This window comes from Phocoena phocoena, chromosome 13, assembly GCF_963924675.1.
Source record: "Phocoena phocoena chromosome 13, mPhoPho1.1, whole genome shotgun sequence".
NCBI lineage: Eukaryota > Metazoa > Chordata > Mammalia > Artiodactyla > Phocoenidae > Phocoena > Phocoena phocoena.
In genome coordinates, this window is record NC_089231.1 from 89,752,627 (window position 1) to 89,772,795 (window position 20,169).

At 54.3% G+C, this 20,169-nt stretch overlaps 1 protein-coding gene across 1 annotated transcript in view; it reads right to left on the minus strand.

Moving 5' to 3' along the window:
- Positions 1-20,169, minus strand: part of GALNT9 (polypeptide N-acetylgalactosaminyltransferase 9) — a 91,388-nt gene that overhangs the window by 26,317 nt on the left and 44,902 nt on the right. Inside the window, exons 5-6 of the mRNA XM_065889747.1 lie at positions 18,615-18,812; positions 9,334-9,451 (exon numbers count right to left, since the gene is read on the minus strand). Coding sequence (XP_065745819.1) covers positions 9,334-9,451; positions 18,615-18,812 — 316 coding nt within the window. The remainder of the gene's footprint in view (positions 1-9,333; positions 9,452-18,614; positions 18,813-20,169) is intronic.

Below are 20,169 nucleotides of genomic sequence, written 5' to 3' on the forward strand. Positions count from 1 at the left end.
GAACACTCCCAAACTCATTCTACGAGGCCACCTGATGTCACCCTGATACCAAAACCAGACAAAGATACCACAAAAAAGAAAACGACAGGCCAATATCACTGATGAACATAGACGCAAAAATCCTCAACAAAATACTAGCAATTCGAATCCAACAACACATTAAAAGGATCATACACCATGATCAAGTGGGGTTTATCCCAGGGATGCAAGGATTCTTCAATATTCGCAAATCAATCAACGTGATACACCATATTAACAAACTGAAGGAGAAAAACCATATGATCATCTCAATAGATGCAGAAAAACCTTTTGACAAATTGCAACACCCATTAATGATAAAAACTCTCCAGAAAGTGGGCATAGAGGGAAACTACCTCAACATAATAAAGTCCATATACGACAAACCCACAGCCAACATCATACTCAACAGTGAAAAGCAAAAAGCATTTCCTCTAAGATTAGGAGCAAGACAAGGATGTCCACTCTTGCCACTTTTATTTAACATAGTTTTGGAAGTCCTAACCACGGCAATCAGAGAAGAAAAAGAAAAAAAAAGGAATCCAGCTTGGAAAAGAAGAAGTTAAACTGTCACTGTTTGTAGGCGACATGATACTATATGTAGAAATTCCTAAAGATGCTACCAGAGCTCATCAATGAATTTGGTAAAGTTGCAGGTTGCAAAATTAATACACAGAAATCTGTTGCATTCCTATACACTAACGACGAAAGATCAGAAAGAGAAACTCAAGAAACAATCCCATCTACCATCGCATCCACCCTCAGCGGGGATTCGCCGTCCAGCCTCCTTCCTGGGCTTTGGGCCCGCGTTCCATTCACTCCCTGTCCCTCTTCGTGTCCTGTGAGATGGAGGCCTTCTACCCAGGCCCCCCTCCTCCAGGGACAGGTGGCTTTTCTGGGAGGACACTGCCCAGGGCTGCGAGGCACCCCCGATCAGAACAGAAACTAATCCGGTCGTTTCAAACAGGGGATGCAACACAGGACTGGTCACCGGTAGGGCGGACGGTGGGGAGGGCGGGGCTCAGGCAGCCAGCGACAGGCAACAGCCGGGCTGTGCGGGGCACGGGGTGCACAGCGCCCAGGCCTCTCCCTGGAAGCTGCCGGAAGCACCTAGGGACTGTCAGGGCAGGAGCTGGAGCCCCAGGCATGGGGGAGGGATGCCCAGCCCGGCCCCGCCAGAGCGTCTGCAGGACCTGGACGTGCAGCCTGCAGGGGACCCTGCGGGCACAGCCCCGAGGCCGGGAACATGGAGGACAGCGTGGCCCACCCCGCCCCCCAGCGGTGGTGTGTGGAACTGCTCCAGTGCCGTGGGTCCGGGACGGCCACGGGGCCACATTGCTGTATGACGTTAAACAACTGTTCCACTGAGAACGACATTTAGGAAAGATGGCTTGAAATGAATCTCGTCCCTGCTCTAAACGGGGGCGGGGCACACCTGCCCACTCTGACCCCCCCACGGCCCGGGCCCGCTGCCTCGCTCCTCTGCGCTCTGCTGTGGCCCACGGGGCTGCTGGGCTTGTAAGGAGACCCTGCCCTAAACTCAGGGACTGAGCCGGAGCCCCCGGCCCGGGGCACAGACAGTGGAGCTGCTGCCCTCGGGCCCATGGGCTTCCTGCCACTGGCTGTTAGCAGCAGAGGGCAGCCTGCAAAGCTCAGGGCAGGCATCACTGAGGCATCCCGCCGGCCTTCCCCACCCCCAGGCCTCGGCAAGGACAGCCTGCTGCCCCTGGATGGTGGGCCTGCCTTTACCTGACGCCAGAGGCGAGGTCCTGGGGCTCTGATCCCGGCCTCCGGGCTCGCCCGTGGAGGTCCCACCTCCCTTCCATGTCTCTGTCTGATTTTTTTCTTTCTTCTTTCTTGCTATTTATAATTTACTTTATCTTGCTGGGATTTTCCTGTTTCCTGGCAAGCTACCTTAAATCCAGTCAACAATAAAAGTTTATAAAAATAGAGTTGCCATATGATCCAGCAATCCCACTCCTGGGCATATTTCCAGACCAAACTATAATGCAAAAAGATCCATGCACCCCCATGTTCATAGCAGCTCTATTCACAATAGCCAAGACACGGAAACAACCTAAATGTCCATCGACAGATGAATGGATAAAGAAGATGTGGTACATATATACAGTGGAATATTACTCAGCCATAAAAAAGAATAGAATAATGCCATTTGCAGTAACATGGATGCAACTAGAGATTAGCATACTAAGTGAAGTAAGTCAGACAAAGACAAATACCATATGATATCAATTACATGTGGAGTCTAAAACATGACACAAATGAACCTATCTATGAAAGAGAATGGACTTGTGGTTGCCAAGGGGGAAAGGGGTGGGGGAGGGATGGAGTGGGAGTTTGGGTCTAGTAGATGTAACCTATTATATACAGAATGGATAAACAACATGTCCTACTGTATAGCACAGGGAACTATATTCAATATCCTGGGATAAACCACAATGGAAAAGAATAGAAAAAAGAATGTATATATATCTATAACTGAAAAAAATAAAAGTTCAAAAAACTATATACGCACACCTGTACACTTAATGTACATAAGTATGTGTGATTCTGTATATGCATATCTATATCATCTGTATGGATTCTACATGCCTGTCTATCCATATCTATATCCAGATCTACAGCAATATCTATATCTACGCCTCTGTAGCTACATCCATACCCATTTCCACACCTAATCCATATCTACACCTACACCTGCATCACCCAAGTCAGCAAACGTCCCCTGATGTCCCACAGGCAACGCCAACCCCAGACCCCTCCCCGACAGCTAGGGGGACCCTGCCCAGCTCAGAGCCCAGAGCCCCCTTTACAAAGTGGAGACCCAGACCAGGGGTGTTGGGGACCCACCTGTGGTCAAAGCACCAGGGCCAGACGGAGCCTGCTGCCGGGCCTCCTTTTGCTGGACGCCCCTTCTTCAACACCTCGGAGGCTTTCTGCCTTCCAATCCCTTGTCACTGTGACCACCGGCTAGAACTCTCCCAGGGGAGCATCAACCTGGCCCTTTGTCGCTGTCTAATGGCCAAACCCGCAGTCACCGTGCGTTCACAGAGCTCAGGGCTCCCAGCTACAGCTGGGTGCAAGGGAGCTTCCACACCTGGACCCTTCCCTGCCTCACCAGCTGAGACCGGGGGCTTTCCCCAGCTCTGCCCTCCACCTGCGCCGGTCAGCACCCCGTGAGCCCCATGCGGCCTCGGCTGTCCCCTATGTGCACTGGGAACCTACCCCACTTCTGGACGCCCCCTCATTGCGGGCCGCGCACTGTACGTGGTGGGCGTGGGCACTGCTCATGTTACGTTCGGGTCACCCCCCGCCCCGTCCCCTCTGTCTCCCCGACCCCTGCGCAGGGTGCCCTCTCTTCCCAGTGAGGTGTCTCGTGCCCCCAGTTAGTTACCACGGCAACAGGCTCCTGCCTCTCCTTCAGGAGGCGCTCCTTCGTGGAGGCTCACCTCCTTCCCCGTTCCCCATGCTGCAAAATCCTCCAGGAGGATATTCCCACCCAGGTGCCACCAGGGATGGAGACTGGCCCGTCTCTCCATCGCCCTCTCCCAGGCGCCTACGTGGTGACACCCAGGGCACTGCCTCCCCCACCCCCCATACCGAGTTCTCTTTCGGACAGATCGGGGTCTCAGATGGACCCCGACCCTAACCTTACCCCGTACACAGCCTGCTTCCTGGATGCCGGCGGTGGCGTTCAGCCTCACTTCTCTCTCTCCCCGGCATGCGGGATGTGGCTGCTGCCCTCGTCCGGCCTCCCCAACACCTGGCGTCTTCTCACCTCGCCCACACCCACTGTTTCTCCCTCCCTGGTCGGTTCCCCCATGCTGGCTTCTGCCTGACCCTGCACTGCCCCCGACTTGAGCCACTGCGAGCCCCTGGGGGTCCCCGCCCTCATGGCCCACAACCCCTGGCCGGGCCCACCTGGCTGGGTTGGCAAGGCCCGGTCGCCCTTCCAGGCAGGTCCCTTCCTGCCCTCAGGCTCCCAGCTGGGTTTGGTTTGGAAGGAGACAGGGCGCAAGAGGTCTGTCGGGGCGCTTCTCCCCTGCCCCTCCCTGTGTGGGCGCCTTGCGTCTCCAGTGGCGGTTCATCCCCCCCAGGGTGGTCCCTCCACCCAGGCGCATGTCCACTGAGCCCCCTGCTACCCACACCCAGGCCAGGGGTCGGGGCAGCCCCCAGGGGCTCTGCAGCTTCCTTGGGACTCTGACTGTGGTTCCCGAGCTGACATCCTCTAACACTGGGAAGGATTAGAATCCAGTGTAGAGGTGCAGGACTCAATCAAACACGGAGAGCTGGTACTTTCTGCCAGGTTCAGGAATCATTGGAAAGGATTTGTCTTTAATGACGAAAACAGTTGAGAAAAGTCAGCATACTGAAGGCTCTGCCGGCTAGCCCTCTGATTCCATTTTAAAATGTATAACTGAGGACTGATTCTCAATTTGTGATTTAAAATTGGACCTTGTCAGAGAATTTTAAACATTTGCAAACAATACTGAAATGCTTCAGAGAAGTTGAGATTTGGTGTAAGTTTCATATACTAGACACTCTAGAGTTTTTTAAGCGCTTAGGGGAATTTCTGCAATGATATCAGGCGTTCAATGTGCTTAAAGAGAAAAGAAAATATGCCACATTTGTAAGTGTCATTTTAAAAGTTCAAGGGAATTTAATTAACTGAAGGCAGAAATGGAACTGATCGTTGTTTAATAGCATCTAATCTGTTAAACTGAGTTAATCAAGCATTAATCAAAGAAAAGGGGAAGCTGAGTGTTCTTACTTTATTTATAACCACAATAATATGGTCTCTAGGTTTAACTTAAAAGCTTAAAGCAAACAGGTTTGGAAAGGTGTAACTTCAATAAACTGTATATAAATTTTTAAAAACTAGCCTTAAATAATCTTTTCTGTGACCTAAGTCCCTACAGACAAACAAAAACCTTAAATGAAACCCCAGAAAAAACCCACAAAATCCACAAGGACCCCAAACCAATCAGAGTTCAGCCCCACATCAGCAGAGCTTGGCCACAGGAGACCCCGAGGCCTGGCCCCTGGCCGCTGTCCTTCCGTCCATCCGTGGGTATTTACAGAGCGCTCAGTAATGCTCCAGGCCCTGTGCAGAGCAAGCCTGGCTGGCTTACGGTCCGCAGGGTGGCGGCTGGGCGGAGGCTGGTTCTCAAAGTGGGTTCCCTGGACCAACAGAGTCAGTGGCCCTTGGGAATTTGTTGGAAATTAAGATTCCTGGCTGGGCTTCCCTGGTGGCGCAGTGGTTAAGAATCCACCTGCCAGTGCAGGGGACACAGGTTCGAGCCCTGGCCTGGGAAGATCCCACATGACGCAGAGCAACTAAGCCCGTGCGCCACAACTACTGAGCCTGCGCTCTAGAGCCCGTGAGCCACAACTACCGAGCCCGCGTACCACAACTACTGAAGTCCGTGCACCTACAGCCTGTGCTCCGCAACAAGAGAAGCCACCGGAATGAGAGGCCCGCGCACCGCAACGAAGAGGGGCCTCCACTCGCTGCAACTAGAGAAAGCCCGCACGCAGCAACGAACACCCATTGCAGCCAAAAATAAATAAATAAATGAATTTTTAAAAAAAGATTCCCGGGCTCCACCCTGCCATACTGAATCCACATCTCTGGGTTGGGGCCCAGTGATCTATTTTAAGGAGCCTCTAAGGGATTCTGGTGCGGCTGGAGTCTGAGAACCAGGCCCAGAGACCAGCCTCACCCTTCTGGTAGGTCTCCTGGCCCCTCCTGCTCTGCCTGTGAACGTGCTCTGCTCAGCGCTCTGAGTGGTGGAGCGGCTGTCACAGCACCCTGGGGCCTCAGTGAGACAGGCTGGGACCTGGAACCTGGGCCCCTCGGCTGCAGTGCTTGTACCTGGACACACCTCTCCTCCAGCAATAAATATGAAGAAACTATACGGGACTAAAAATAAATGCACACGTGAGCAGCTGCTGCAAATTCTGGACAAAAGATACAAAAAGACCAAATAAAACCCAACTGCCCCTTCTGAAGAGCCGGGAGCAAAAGCAGGGCACCGAGCAGGCCCCCTGCGCTCAGCATCGCCTAAGCGCTGGGCAGACCACCTGAGCCACGCCTCCGGGCAGACCCCTGGACACACCCCTACCCTCACCCCGTGTAAGGGACCAGCCCCCCCTCAGGGAGCAGGCAAGCAAGGGAAGCTGTTGTTTGTTCTCCGACACCCCCACCCCCGACCAGCTGCAGCAGGGGCCCCAGGAAAGCCTTGCCTGAATTTCCTGTCTGGCCTCAGGCCAATTTCTATCGACTGGGGAAGGCCAAGAACCCTGGTCGGTATCATCAGGACTCAGCGTCCTGGCTAACTGTGATTCTCGTCCCATATAATGTCCTAAAAATTGGGAAGTCACTGCACACGCTGGCTTCCTCTTGTTTTACATCCAGAAACAGCTCTGAACCTCAGGCTTGGTTGCTGGTGGGTGGGAGCTCGTGGCCCACCTGCTGCTGCAGGACTTGCTCAGTTCACTGGCCGTCCCCAAACCCTGAGTCTTGGCCTCTCTGAAGAGGGGTCGGAGGCCACGGCAGTGAGGTCAGAGGTGACAGCGTGGGGGTCACATCCCTGGCCTCCGGCTCTAGCTTCCCAGCTGCTGGCAGCCTCGCTCCCACACAGCCAGAGCCCCGTGGGCCACCGTCACTTCCAGGCCGTTGGAGCTGCCCTGCTTCACAGTTTGGACCCATGACCAAGCTCAGTCAGCTTCCCCTGGAGAGAGGGCATCACCAACTGGGGCACCAACAGCTGCCCAAGTTACTCTGCCCCTGGATGGGACACTCTTGGTGCTGGCAATGCTGATAATTAAGAATAATCAGGGACTTCCCTGGTGGCGCAGTGGTTAAGAATCCACCTGCCAATGCAGGGGACACGGGTTCGACCCCTAGTCCGGGAAGAGCTCACATGCCGCAGAGCAACTAAGCCCTTGTGCCACAACTACTGAAGCCTGCGCACCTAGAGCCTGTGAGCCACAACTACTGAAGCCCGCGCACCTAGATCCCGTGCTCCGCAACAAAGAGAAGCCACCGCAATGAGAAGCCTGCGCACCACAATGAAGAGTAGCCCCCGCTCGCCGCAACTAGAGAAAGCCCGCGTGCAGCAACGAAGACCCAATGCAGCCAAAATATTAATTAGTTAATTAAAACTAGGCCCGGGCTTCCCTGGTGGCGCAGTGGTTGAGAGTCCGCCTGCCGATGCAGGGGACGCGGGTTCGTGCCCCGGTCCGGGAAGATCCCACGTGCCGCGGAGCAGCTGGGCCCGTGAGCCATGGCCACTGAGCCTGTGCGTCCGGAGCCTGTGCTCCGCAACGGGAGAGGCCACAGCAGTGAGAGGCCCGCGTACCGCAAAAAAAAAAAAAAAAAAAAAAAAAAAATCTAAAAAAAAGAGAAAACTTAAAACAGTGTTTCTTTAAAAAAATAAATAAATAAAGGAGTAATCAGGTTAAAACAAGGTCATTCAGGTGGGCCCTAATCCAGTGTGACTGGTGTCCTTTTAACGGGGAGCACACACAGAGGGAAGGGACGTAAAGACACAGGGAGAAGACGGCCATGTGATTGGAGGGTCGCATCTACAAGCACCAGGGTTCACAGCAAATACCAGGAGCTGGGAGAGGCAAGAAGGACCCTCCCTGGGAGCCCCCAGGGGGCGCAGACCCGGAGACTTCAGACTCCAGCCTCAGTGCAGTAAGAGGAGGGGGCCGTGGCTTTAGGCCTCCCGGGTGACGGTACTCTGTCAAGGCTAACAGATCCAGTGTCAAAAACTCTTTGATTTGGGGGCTCTGGTGTCGCCACTGGGCAGACAGCTAACCAGCTGGTTAGTTAGGCTTGAGCTAGTGTGGATCTGTGCTCCGGCCCCTGGTACCAGTGGCTAAGCTACTTCCCCATCCTGGGCCTCTGAGCATTCTGTGTGGAGCGGGGTCACAGCACCTCAGAAGGAGCACTTGTGCGTGAAGGGCAAGGAATTGGTGACCTGGTGACCTGGTCGTAACCCACGACCTGGTGCTGAGGGCTCAAACCCGAACTCTCCTGGAAGCAGGGTCCTTTGGCACCCCGGGTGCACAGTCCTTGAAAGCCCTGCCCATCCCTCTCTGGATGGGCTGTGTCACGTCATGTTAATTATGCTGTGACCATTCTGCTGAGCCATGAACAGAGCCCAGGATACTAGCCTTTGACTGGGCTCCGAACCCAACCTGGTTTTATCCTAAGAATACACTGAACCAAGGAGGTGAAATGCCTGCACACTGAAAACTACAAGACATTGATGAAAGAAGTTGAAGAAGACACAAATAAATGGAAAAGTATCCATGCTCATGGATTGGAAAAATGTTGTTAAAATGACCATACTACCCAAAGCAATCTACAGATTGAGTACATCCCTATCAAAATGCCAATGATATTTTTCCTCAGAAATAGACCAACCAATCCTATAATTTGTATGGAACCACAAAGACCCCAGAGCAATCTTGAGAAAGAAGAACAAAGCTGGAGGCATCACACTCCCTGATTTCAAACTACCTTGCAAAGCTACAAGAATCAAAACATATGGCATTGGCATAAAAACATTCCATAGATCAATGGAACAGAATACAGAACCCAGAAATAAACCCATGCACACATTGTCAATTAATTTATAACAAAGGAGCCAAGAATATACAACGAGGAAAAGATAGTCTGCTCAATAAATGGTGCTGGGAAAACCGGACAGCTCCATGCAAAAGAGTAAAACTGGACCACTATCTTACACCGTACAGAAAAATTAACTCAAAATGGACTAAAGCTTTGAGCATAAGACCTGGAATCATAAAATTCCTAGAAGAAAACGTCCTCTCTGGAGCCTTCTCTACAAGCTGCCCCCCCAGGAGCAGCCGTGGGGAATTCAGATGCTTACAACCCCCATCTGCACCCTGCTTTACACACATCCACCAAGACAAGCCCACGAAACAGGGTGGTTCTCCTCGTTGCCATCGCACAAACTCCCCAAGCCGAGGACCAGCTTTTACAATTTCCACCCCCACCAACAGCCCCCACTTTAGTGTAATGCAACAGAACGCGTGGCTTGAGAAATAAAGTCACATCCAAAACACAATCTCTTGTTACCATATTCATAATGTTTCCCAGTCCCGTTGCCATCGAGGTTTCTTACATTGACCTAAGTTTTGGGGCCTTACATCCCCCTTACTGGTAACACGCAGCTCACGGACCAGCCAGGCCGACAGGTCTGCTCGGCAGACGGTCCCCTCATGAGACCTCGGTGGCCAGGCAGTGACACTTACCCTCATGCCCAGCTCGATGTTCTCCCCACCGTACACCTCCATGCCCGGGTCCAGCAGGCCGATGTCCCCGAAGTACTCCCGGTCCACCACGAAGGAGCAGCCGATCATGGCCGGGGTTCTGGAGGGAAGCAGGCAGTGCATGAGCTGGTTGCTGGTGTGTGGCCCCGGATCTCCACAGCCTGGGTGGGCTCACCATCCTCTTTCCAAGCCCTCACACCTCATCCCTGCACTCCTGGTCTCCGCTTGGTCGCTGTGCCCAGGGCTTGGGACACAGGCAGGGCTGCCTAGGACTTGTCTTTGCGTCCCTCAGAGATGACAAAAACCAGTATTCAATTCAGGCAACTCAGTGTAAATTTTAAAAAATCTGTTTACCCAATGAGCTGTTTAGTTGCCCTGATCATCAGTCACTCGCCTACCTCCTTCGTTACTTTATCTGTGTATCAGTAGTTGCACAGGCTGTGCACTGCTCAACCCTACGGAAGCCCTTCAATATCAGACTCTCTCTGAATGACACACCTTGAAGTTGTACAGTACACAACCTGTGCAGCTGTCTGCAAAGGACTGCCAACTGTACTATCATTCCTGTAATAATTCCATTTACCGCTACATATTCTTAAAATGTCAGTAAATCTTGCCTTGTCCCAAGCAATTGTATGTGTAAAATCATGTGCCAATGTGCCGGTTATAGTTTTTTCTAAAATGCATTAACAATCTATCAGCGTTGAGACCTCCACTGGTCTCATGGAGCAGCGGTGGTCAAAGCAGGACAGGGTGAGACAGAGTGGCAGAGAAAAGTGGACGGTGTCACTGTGAATAGAACTGCACATTTGCTGACTCATTCATTCATTCATGATACATTCACATCATGAATGCAGGATATACTGAGTACCTGTTAGTCGGGGGGGATAAAAAAGAGAAAGGAAAGAGAATGGAAAAATATCTTGCTAGCAAGAAGTAGACACAGTCTCTGTTTTGTAGGAAAGCAGGACCTTCCAAGCTTTTGAAGGACATGTTTCCCTCAAAACAAAGACACCTCCCTTGTAGGCTGAGGGCTTAGTTTCTTCTGAGCTCTGAGAGGACTAGTAAAGGCTCCCCGCTGGGGCTTCCCTGGTGGCGCAGTGGTTAAGAATCCGCCTGCCAATGCAGGGAACAGGGTTCGATCCCTGCTCCGGGAAGATCCCACATGCTGCGGAGCAACTAAGCCTGCGCACCACAACTACCGAGCCTGCGCTCTAGAGCCCGCGAGCCACAACTACTGAGCCCACATGCCACAACTACTGAAGCCTGCGTGCCTACAGCCTGTGCTCTGCAACAAGAGAAGCCACCGCAGTGAGAAGCCCGCGCACCGCAAAGAAGATCCAACGCAGCCAAAACTAAATAAATAGAACAAATAAATTAAAAAACAAAAACAAAAAGGCTCCCCACTGTCCCCGAAGGCCCCTGTGGTCCTGGCAAGGCTGAAGGCTAAGGCTGTTTCCTGCTCCGTTCCCCCCGCTGTGCCCTCCCGCTGCTCCCACAGGTATGAAGTCACTCAGGAAAACGCCATGATAAATTGTTCTCAATCACAATTGAAAAGAAGCATTTCTTTTAAATGTGACTAGGACATCAGAAGCAAATGCCCATGAGTTGTCCAAGAATAACAGAGGCATTAAAAGGCGATTATCCTTTTATTTGTAAAGAGATCCAGTTTGTTCAGTCATGACATTTGAGCCACAAATCTAACAGCAACGAAATTTTAATGTCATCTGTGATGTGTAATAGCAAGCGTTTGGTTAAGTTATAGTTCACCAACCAAGAGAGATATTTCTCTCATTTTCTTAACGACACAAAAATCTCAGGCGATCTCTGGTGAATTTAACTACCAAATCCCTGCCAAGTCTGATGTAGCTAGTAATAATTTTTTTATTACTGCTCAGAGCTCCAAAATAAACTTAAACTCAGAAGGCGATGGAAGCAGAATCAGCTGGCACGGAATTTATTTGCATGAGAAATTCTAGCTGTGTTTACAGAAAACAGCCAGGGCTGAGGGGTTCTCAGGTTCGGCCGGGCAGGGGGAGACTTGTCGTCCTGGGGGCATCCTTATATCGGGGCTGATGGGCACATGCCGGGATATATCAAGCAGCATCTCTGCAAAGGGTCCTCACCCGGGCTCCTGCCTTGTAAAGGCAACAGACATGCGGACACACACAGATGCATGGATGCACACAACACACACGCATGCATGCACAAATACACACATGCAACAGGCGGGTACACAGACACATGTAGACACACACGCAACACACCCCCTACAAGGCCAGACACACACCCAACAAACAGATGTACAGATATACAGACACATGAAATACACGTACATGGTCCCATAAACGTACCCACAGATAGATACACATACACACAGACCTACACGTACACACCCAGACGTACACAGATAACACCCAGAGAAACACACATGTGCACCCCCCGCACACACAAACACAGACCCACACCTGCAGTGAACGCACACACAGAGACACTCAGACACCCACGCATAGACAATACACATCCTCGAGTCCACGGAATTCTGGAGTTCTGTATAAATGGGAGCGCATAGAATTAAGGTCACAAATGGGTCCTTCAGCCTTCAGGAGAGTGACAAGGGACAAGAGAGTCATCTGCTCTCGGCGTCTTGAGGAAGAACACGTGCTCGCAGGCAGGGCGTGGCAAGGCAATCGGCAAAAGCACAGGGAAGGCGTGTGCAGAATCTTGCAGACTTGCTGCCGAACTGGGTGCAGGGGTCACATGCACTGGTGGCAAGTTTGTGGAGAAACTGGGGGTGGGTGGGCTCAACTGTCTTGGAAAGTCCAAAGCTATGAGTAGAGAGCCAACAATACCTGTGCAGTGATGCAACGACGACCCAGCTCGGTGCGCACCGGCTGTGTGACCTTGGGCAAGTCGCTCAGCTTCTCTGTGCTCGGCTTCCCCGCCCATAATGTGAGGGGCAGGACGGTGCCTCCTCCACAGGCTGCTGTGCAGATGAAAACTGCATAGAGGAGTGTCTGGAGCCTGGGAACCGTTTGCTGTTATTATTTTATCCCGTGATTCCACAGCTGGCATTTATCCTAGGAGACTAATCCAAAAGCTATTCGCACAAAGCTGTGCACTGCAGCGTGAGTTATAGCGGCCAAAGGGAAATCAACTTAGAGCCCATCAGTGTAGACGGTCGAACGAATTTCGAGCCATCCCTTTTATGGACTGTTACTTACCCAGCAGGCGAGGTGCTTACCAAGACCCCCAGCGCCACGGGAAGTGACGGCTCAGGAGAGGGTAAGTGACAAGTCAGCAGGAAAATGTCACTATCCTACCACCGTGACCGGAGAAGCAATTATGTGTGAGTGTGTGTGTGCGTGTGGGTCTATGTGTGGTTTTGTGTGTGTGAGTGTGTACATGTGTCTGTGTGCTTGCATTTGTATCTGTGTGTGCACCTCTATGCACGTGTGTGCATCTGTGTGTGATTTTGCGCATGTGAGCGTGCGTGTGTTACTTGGGGCCTCGTTCCACGCTCCCCTGCTTGGTGGGGGGGACTGGGTGCTGGGAGGGGGCCCCTCTGCCACCCCTCGAGCGTCCCCCTTTCCTCCGGGCTCCTCTGGCCCCACTGGTAGCCGGCTTACACCCGCGATCCCTCCGCGTCCACCAGACACACTGGCTCGGATCTGGACTCCTCTCGGGGGACGGGGTTCAAACCCTCGCACGAGCTCCACGGCCCCTGGAAGACGCGAGCCGCGTGCGCCAAGGGGCTGCACTGCCCTCCCCGAGGCGGGGGTCCATACGACGCAGCCAAGATGCTCCGCACCTGCACCCTGCTAGCAGCTCAGAGCCACGCGGAGACGGGGACAAACACGCCACTGGTCACGGGTCCCGTTTTGACCTCCTTCAGACCCGGGAAATAGCTCCATTTCAGTGACATGGTTTGCGCCTGCGGCCAGCCGCCCCCAGCACGCAGGACCCCTGGGCCCACACCAGGCCTGCTGGCCCCTCACTCCCCTTTCCACGTGCCGGGGGAGCCGTCTTTCTCCTTCTGTCAAGGCTGAGATACTTCCCTCCAGCAATCCAAGCCTTCTTCTCACTCCCTTTTTCTTCCTTGAGCTTCAAGGATAATGAACGGTAGGGAAATTTCCTGAAGGAAATCTTCACATGCCAGCCTCTCCGGGGCTAATTTCCCCCCCGGGCTCCAGGGCGGGTGTGCGAGCTGCGTCCTTCAGAAGGGCAGCGGCTCCGCGCCCAGGTCCCAGGGAAACGAGAAATCCCAGAGTGGTTTTCAGGAGAGACCCTTCCAGGCCCGCGCTGTCCCCGGGGATGCAGTTTCCCAGCCTGGGGTCCGGGGATCGGGGTGTGCAGGGTGAGGAGCTCCATCAGAGGGTGGCCAGGAGCCTTTTCTGCAGGCACTGGGGTGCCAGGGCTTTTCCCGCGGGGTCTGCTGTCACGGGGAGGTTGTGTGAAGACCCTTCCCTGAGAAGGGGGAGAGGAGGGCCATCCTCTGGATAACAACCTTGGAAGCAAAGGACCTCGCGGCTGCCCCTGTGGTCCTGTTTCTCCTGAACCCCCAGCTCGAGGCCCGAGTGGAGCAGGCTGCTGGGAGCGCTGGGGACTGTGGCGCTGCCCCTCCCGGGGGACCAGTGGCAGCTCAGCTCCAGTGGATCGTCACCAGGCAGGCATGGGGGCCTGGGTTTTCCAGAATCTTCTACTTTTCAGAGAGTAGATATCAATTTCATATGAAATCTCTTAAGTGTAAACTTTGGTTCCAATTTCAAAACGTACATGGTACAATCGAGGCAACACGCTGTAACTCAGAGGCGGCCTTTTCTAGAACTTGAAGGACACGGTTACGCCACTCTTGGCTCCCCGGGTGCCGTGCACACTGAGACGGGAGATTCAGAGTGACTTCTCTCCCCAAGAAGAGGGGCCGGGGGTCTGGGGGCCATCCTGAAGCATCACAGGCAGGGCAGTGAGTCCCGGCACGGAGCCTGCTGAGGGCCAGGCGGGGTCTGGGGAGGCTCCGGTCGGCTTCCTCTCTTCCCCGAGGGACACACCGCATCTGATTCCCAGGGAGCCTTGGCTGGGCGTGGTCAAAGCCATCAGCCCCGCAGGCAGCCTTGAGAGGCCCTTGTCAGGACTCTGCTTCCCCGCGGGCTGCAATTGTGCCCGTCGAGGACGCGATTCGGGGACTGGCTGTGGTGGTGGCTCCGCGTGGAGCTGAGGCATGTTTGTGACTGTCACACGCATCAGCTCCAAACTGCCACCGTGGTCTCATCTCAACGTGGTTGTGTGCCGGCTCCGTCCCCACGGGGACACCCTCCTGGCAGATGCCCAGCAGGGCTTAGGACCTTCCAGTCTTGCCGTAGGGCTCTGCAGAGGGCCTGTTCTGGACATTGGCTATTTTTGGTTACCCAGCGTGTTCATTTCCCGTGGCTGCGAAAAGAAGTACCATAAACGGACTTCAGACAAGAGGTATGTGTCCTCTCACAGCTCTTGAAGCCAGAAGTCCGAGGTCAAGGTGTGTAGGACTGGGCTGTGCTCTCTCTGGAGGCTCCAGGGGAGGCTCCTTCCTGCCTCTTCCAGCTGCTGGGGGCCCCAGGCGTCCCTTGGCTTCTGGATGCATCCCTCCCGTCTCGGACTCCAGAGTGGCGTGGCCTTTCCTCTTCTGTGTGTGTCTCTGCTAAGGACACTCATGACGGCATTCAAGGCCCAGCCTGGTGATCCAAGGTAATCCCCCCGTCGCAAGATCCTAATTGCATCTGCAAAGATCCTTTCCCCAATGAGGTCGCCTTCATGGGCTCTGGGGGTCAGGATGTGGACACGGCTGTCTGCTGCGCCCAGCCTTCTTATAAACACCCCAACATCTTTTAGGGAGACCGCCTCTCTCCTTGCACATACTCCCTGTGGGACGATGAGTCCCCAGACCTTCCCCTCTGTGAAGGTCAGCGGGTCACTGGAGGACCCCTTCTCCCATCTGCTTCCAGGAAAGGTGGGGGCAGGGGTTTGCGGCCCAAGTTCAGCCATTGCCTCCTCTGTTCCGGGGACTGACTGGGGTGGAGGGACACCCGTCCGCAGTGTCGGGGAGACGTCTGGCTTTCCTGCTGGCTCCTCCCCAGAGCCGCTTCAGCTCACGTTAGCTGGTGCCCTTCTCTGTTGCTGGAATCCTCCTGGTCCCGGCTCAGAGAGGCTAATTTTTTTTTTTTTTTTTTTGCGGTACGCGGGCCTCTCACCGCCGCGGCCTCTCCCGCTGCGGAGGACAGGCTCCGGACGCCCAGGCTCAGCGGCCATGGCTCACGGGCCCAGCCGCTCCGCGGCACGTGGGATCCTCCCAGACCGGGGCACGAACCCGCGTCCCCTGCATCGGCAGGCGGACTCTCAACCACTGCGCCACCAGGGAAGCCCTCAGAGAGGCTAATTTAACTGGCATGGTAAGCAGCTTGGGCACTGGAATTATTGCTTTTTCGTATGTTTTGAAATTCATTTTAAAAATCAACTCAGCAAAGTTAAATTTCCACGCAACAGGACACATCCCTTGAAAGCGTGTGGCCCGAGCAGTCTGGCGGAGGGAACGCCGGGTAACCCCGTCCCAGTCCAGACGGAGAATGCGTCCATCCAGGGCTCCTCGGCGCTCCGCCAGGGGACTGCGTTCTCTGGGCTCCTCTATGCAGCAGATCACACACTGCGCGCTCTTGGGTATCTGGCTCTTTCGCCTCTGTTCCACCATTTTGAGTTTCACCCGCATCGTTACGGGCATAACCGTTTATTCCCTTTTAGTTCTGAGAAGTCTCCCGTTACACAGATAGGTTATGCTTCGTTCATCTAGTCACCTGTTGGTGGACATTCGGGTCCAATTCGGGACTACTGTGAATAACGCTGCCACCACAAACCTTTGCAGGTGTCTTTTGTAAACGTGCGTTTTCGTTTCTTTTGGGACGATACCTGGGGTAGAGCGGCTGGTCATACAGGAAGTGTTTTTACCTCTTTGAGAAACTGCAAGTTTTACAAAGTGGTCTTGCCGGTGCCTTCTCGCACCGGCCGCGCTGAGAGTTCCGTCTGCTCCGCGTCACCAGCCCCCGCTGCCGCTGGTCTCTCTGTCCATTCTAGCAGGCGTGCAGGGCCCCTCACTGGGACACTGTGTGACTCCGTGGTGGGCATTTTTCTATGAGTGTGTTAGCACTTTGTCTACCTTCCTGTGTGCAGTATCTGTTCAAGGCCTTTGCCCATTTTTTATTTGGGTTTTCAAATGCTCTCCAGGTAATAGTAATAAGGAACAAAGTTTGAGACAACACACAGTGTGGCCAGAGCATCCTTCCTGTAGCTCGGGGCATCCAGGCTGCTGTGAGACTTAATTTCTCGCTGGACGGCTCTTTGCTAATGGAGGGTAGGGGCCCGGAAGCCCCCGTAAGACACTCCTAGGGGAAGAGAGAGCTTTCAGAGGCGCAATGAGGGATGGTCTTGGTCACTTGCGGGCAGAGTGGCTTGTTTCAGCAGGGACACATCAGTTTGTACAGATGAGGCAGGAGGGGTCCCAGCCCGAGGCCCTAAAATCCAAACCTCTACAGGGGGCGACCTGGCCAAGGCTCCAAGGGGTCAACAGATCCTGCAGGTGCACGTTCACTCCAGGAAAACAATGCCTCCATCCTGCTGGGCCCCCAGGAGAAAGCGGTGGCCCCACTAGATTTAGAAACAAATTTCCCAGGGGCTCAGCAGACTAGGGAAGTGGAAGGAAGGGCTGCAAACTACAGAAGCTCAGTCGGTGACGGAAACAAACAAAGCGGGCCAGGTGCAAGGAATGACAGCACAGGTAGGAAGGCAGAGCGTCAGGGAGACAACGGGGAGGGGTGGGGATTTCGGGAACTGGAGACCACCACGCTGTTTAGACAGGGGACTGCTTCTCAGCCCCAGGGACTGCTGCCTTGTGAGACTATGCGCCTTCCCATTTTTATAAAGATGCTGGGCTGTGGTTTTTTTTTTTAATTTATTTTATTTATTTATTTGTGGTTGCACTGGGTCTTCACTGCTGCACACGGGCTTTCTTCTCTAGTTGCGGGGAGCGGGGGCTACTCTTCGTTGTGGTGCGCGGGCTTCTCATTGCGGTGGCTTCTCTTGTTGCGGAGCACGGGCTCTAGGCGTACGGGCTTCAGTAGTTGTGGCGCACGGGCTTCGTTGCTCTGCAGCATGTGGGATCTTCCCGGACCAGGGCTTGAACCCGTGTCCCCTGCATTGGCAGGTGGATTCCCAACCACTGTGCCACCAGGGAAGCTCTGGGTTGTGTATTCTTTTTTAATATTTTATTTATTTATTTGGTTGTGCCAGGTCTTAGTTGCAGCAGGCAGGCTCCTTAGTCGTGGCATGCAAACTCTTAGTTGTGGCATGCATGTGAGATCTAGTTCCCAGACCAGGGATCGAACTTGGGCCCCCTGCATTGGGAGCATGGAGTCTTAACCACTGCACCACAAGGGAAGTCCCTGGGTTGTGTATTTTTAACATGTGAAAATCTCTCCATTTTCACATTTGGGAACCGATTCAAAATAAAATAAATGCTTTGCAGGACAATCTCTGGGGTCTGCTGAAACGCCTGGGGTCTCTGTAGCACACACACATCTGTGGTCTCCAGGTCTCTGCTCTGCTCCCCGGCTTGTGTTTTTGACTCTTGTGGTGCTGTCTCTGCCTCTGTCTGTCTGCGTGTCCGTCTCTCCCTCGTTCTCTCTAGGTCTCTGTCTCCTTTCCCTCCCTCTCTCCATCTCTGCATCTCTCGTCCTCTCTACTCCATGACGCCTTCCCAGTTTTGTCCCTTGGTCTCGCTGCCGCCTACCCTGACTCTGTCTTCCTCTGTTCATCTCTCTTTCTTGTTCCCTCTCACTTTCCTTGGTGAGTCCCCTGTTCTGCTCTCTCCATGTCTGTGTTCCTTTTCTCAGTCTCTTTTACTGGCTCTTTCTCTTTGGGTGTTAGCTCTGTCTGTCTGTCTCCCTCCCTCTCCCTCCCTCTCCCCCGCCCCCGCCCTACCTCGTCATCTCTCAGGTCACCAACTGCAGCCACTCCCAAGTTTCCCCACCACATCACCATGTCCTTCTGCACATCTGGGCAGACGCTGCATCCCACCACATTCACTTCCCCACGTGGCGCCAGGCCCTGGCTTTCTGCAGGAGAGCACCCCCGTCTCTCCAGCCCCCAAGCCCCCTGCGGCAGCCCTGCCCCACCGCCACCTCACGCTGTCCTGGCTCCTTCCAGGGCAGGCCGTGCCCCAGGGGCCCCGGGGGTCGGCTCACCTGATGGGCGCTGCCTCGTCACCACGGTCCAGCCAGTCCTGGGGCGGGATGATGTACATGCACCAGAGGCCCCAGTTGTAGCCGTGGGCTGCGCTGGCGTACTGCTGCACCTCAAATGTGTCGTACTTGATGTTGTCGATGGCCGGCAGGACGATGCGCCGGCGGTCCTCCCGGATCCGCGAGAGGGCGGGCTCGGCCCTGCGGGGCGGTGCATGCCCATGGGGAAGGGCATGGATGCCGGGACCCCCCCGCCCCATTCCCCCAGGTGGGGGGCCGGAGCCAGGCCTCCTCCAGGGAGGCGGCCACACCCGGGTCTGATGACGCCTGCGGACGGTGGATCCAAGAGCTTCACCTCTGGAAGCCCCGGGGTCGCCTGGGCTGCAGACCCACCTGCCGAGGTCTCGCCCTTCCCGGGCCAGCCCGTGGCTAAGGACTGATGGACACGGGCACACGGATTGGGCCCAATCTCTGACGCCTCTATGGGGCCGTCCTGGCTCCAGAGGCCCTGTGGGTCAGCTCAGTCTGTCCCTTCACAGCTCGGCCTCCCCCTCCAGCGCATCCCACTTCTGGGCCCTCCTTCCCCGCACGGGTGGCCGTACATTCATTTACAAGCGTGAATTGAGGACCTGTTATGTGCCACACCCTGTTTTAACACACCGGAGTACATTCACGAACTAGAAAAGAAAAAAAAAATCCATGCCTCAGGGAACTTAGGATACACTGAAGGGACAGAAAGGCTACCAGGTACTGTTGTGCAGTGCACAGCCTCCACAACAGTATGTGGTAGCCCTGACTGCGTGGGGGTCAGGGGACAGACAATAACATATAAATAAATGATATAATATATTAGGAGGTGACAGCTGTTGTGGTGGAAAAAGAGAGCAAGTAAGGAGGATTTGGAATTGCCCTTTTAAATAGGGTGCGTGGTGTACGTTGCCCTGGGTGGTGAACAGAAGGAGGTGTAGGATGTAGCAGGTGGTTGGGAGAGCTGGTTGGGGGGGGGGGGGCGTTCCATGCAGAGGGAGCAGCCAGTGCTGAGCTCCTGGGATGTGCTGGTGCACTTGGGGAGCGGGCCAGGGGCCTGGAGTGGAGAGATGGGGACAGTGTAGGCAATGAAGCTGGGGAGGAGAGGGACCAGAGGACATGGGCTGTCGGTTGCGGATTCTCCTTGCAGGAGTCCAAGAGGCAAGCAGGTTCAGCTCGACCCCAGAGACGGCCTTGTCTACCGCAAGGATGGGATGCTGCCCGAGGGCCTGTCACCGAACTGGAGCTCAACGTGGTCGTGAGCAGCCCACTGACGGGGCAGCCAGAGAGACGAACGCTACAGGTGGCCAGGGGTCCAAGCTCAGGCAGGGACAGCGGGGGCAGGGTGGGGCTGGGGCAGTTCTCTGACCCTGGCAAGATGCGCCACGTGGCCCGCCTTCCTTCCTGTGCTTCCAAGCGACAGCCTGGTCTTTACCTGCCTTTCAGCTTCATGAGGAGGCTTAACTAATTACTGTTAGCGGAGTGCTTCGGAAGTGAAAAGCTCTCTGCAAATGCCACATCTGCTGATCAG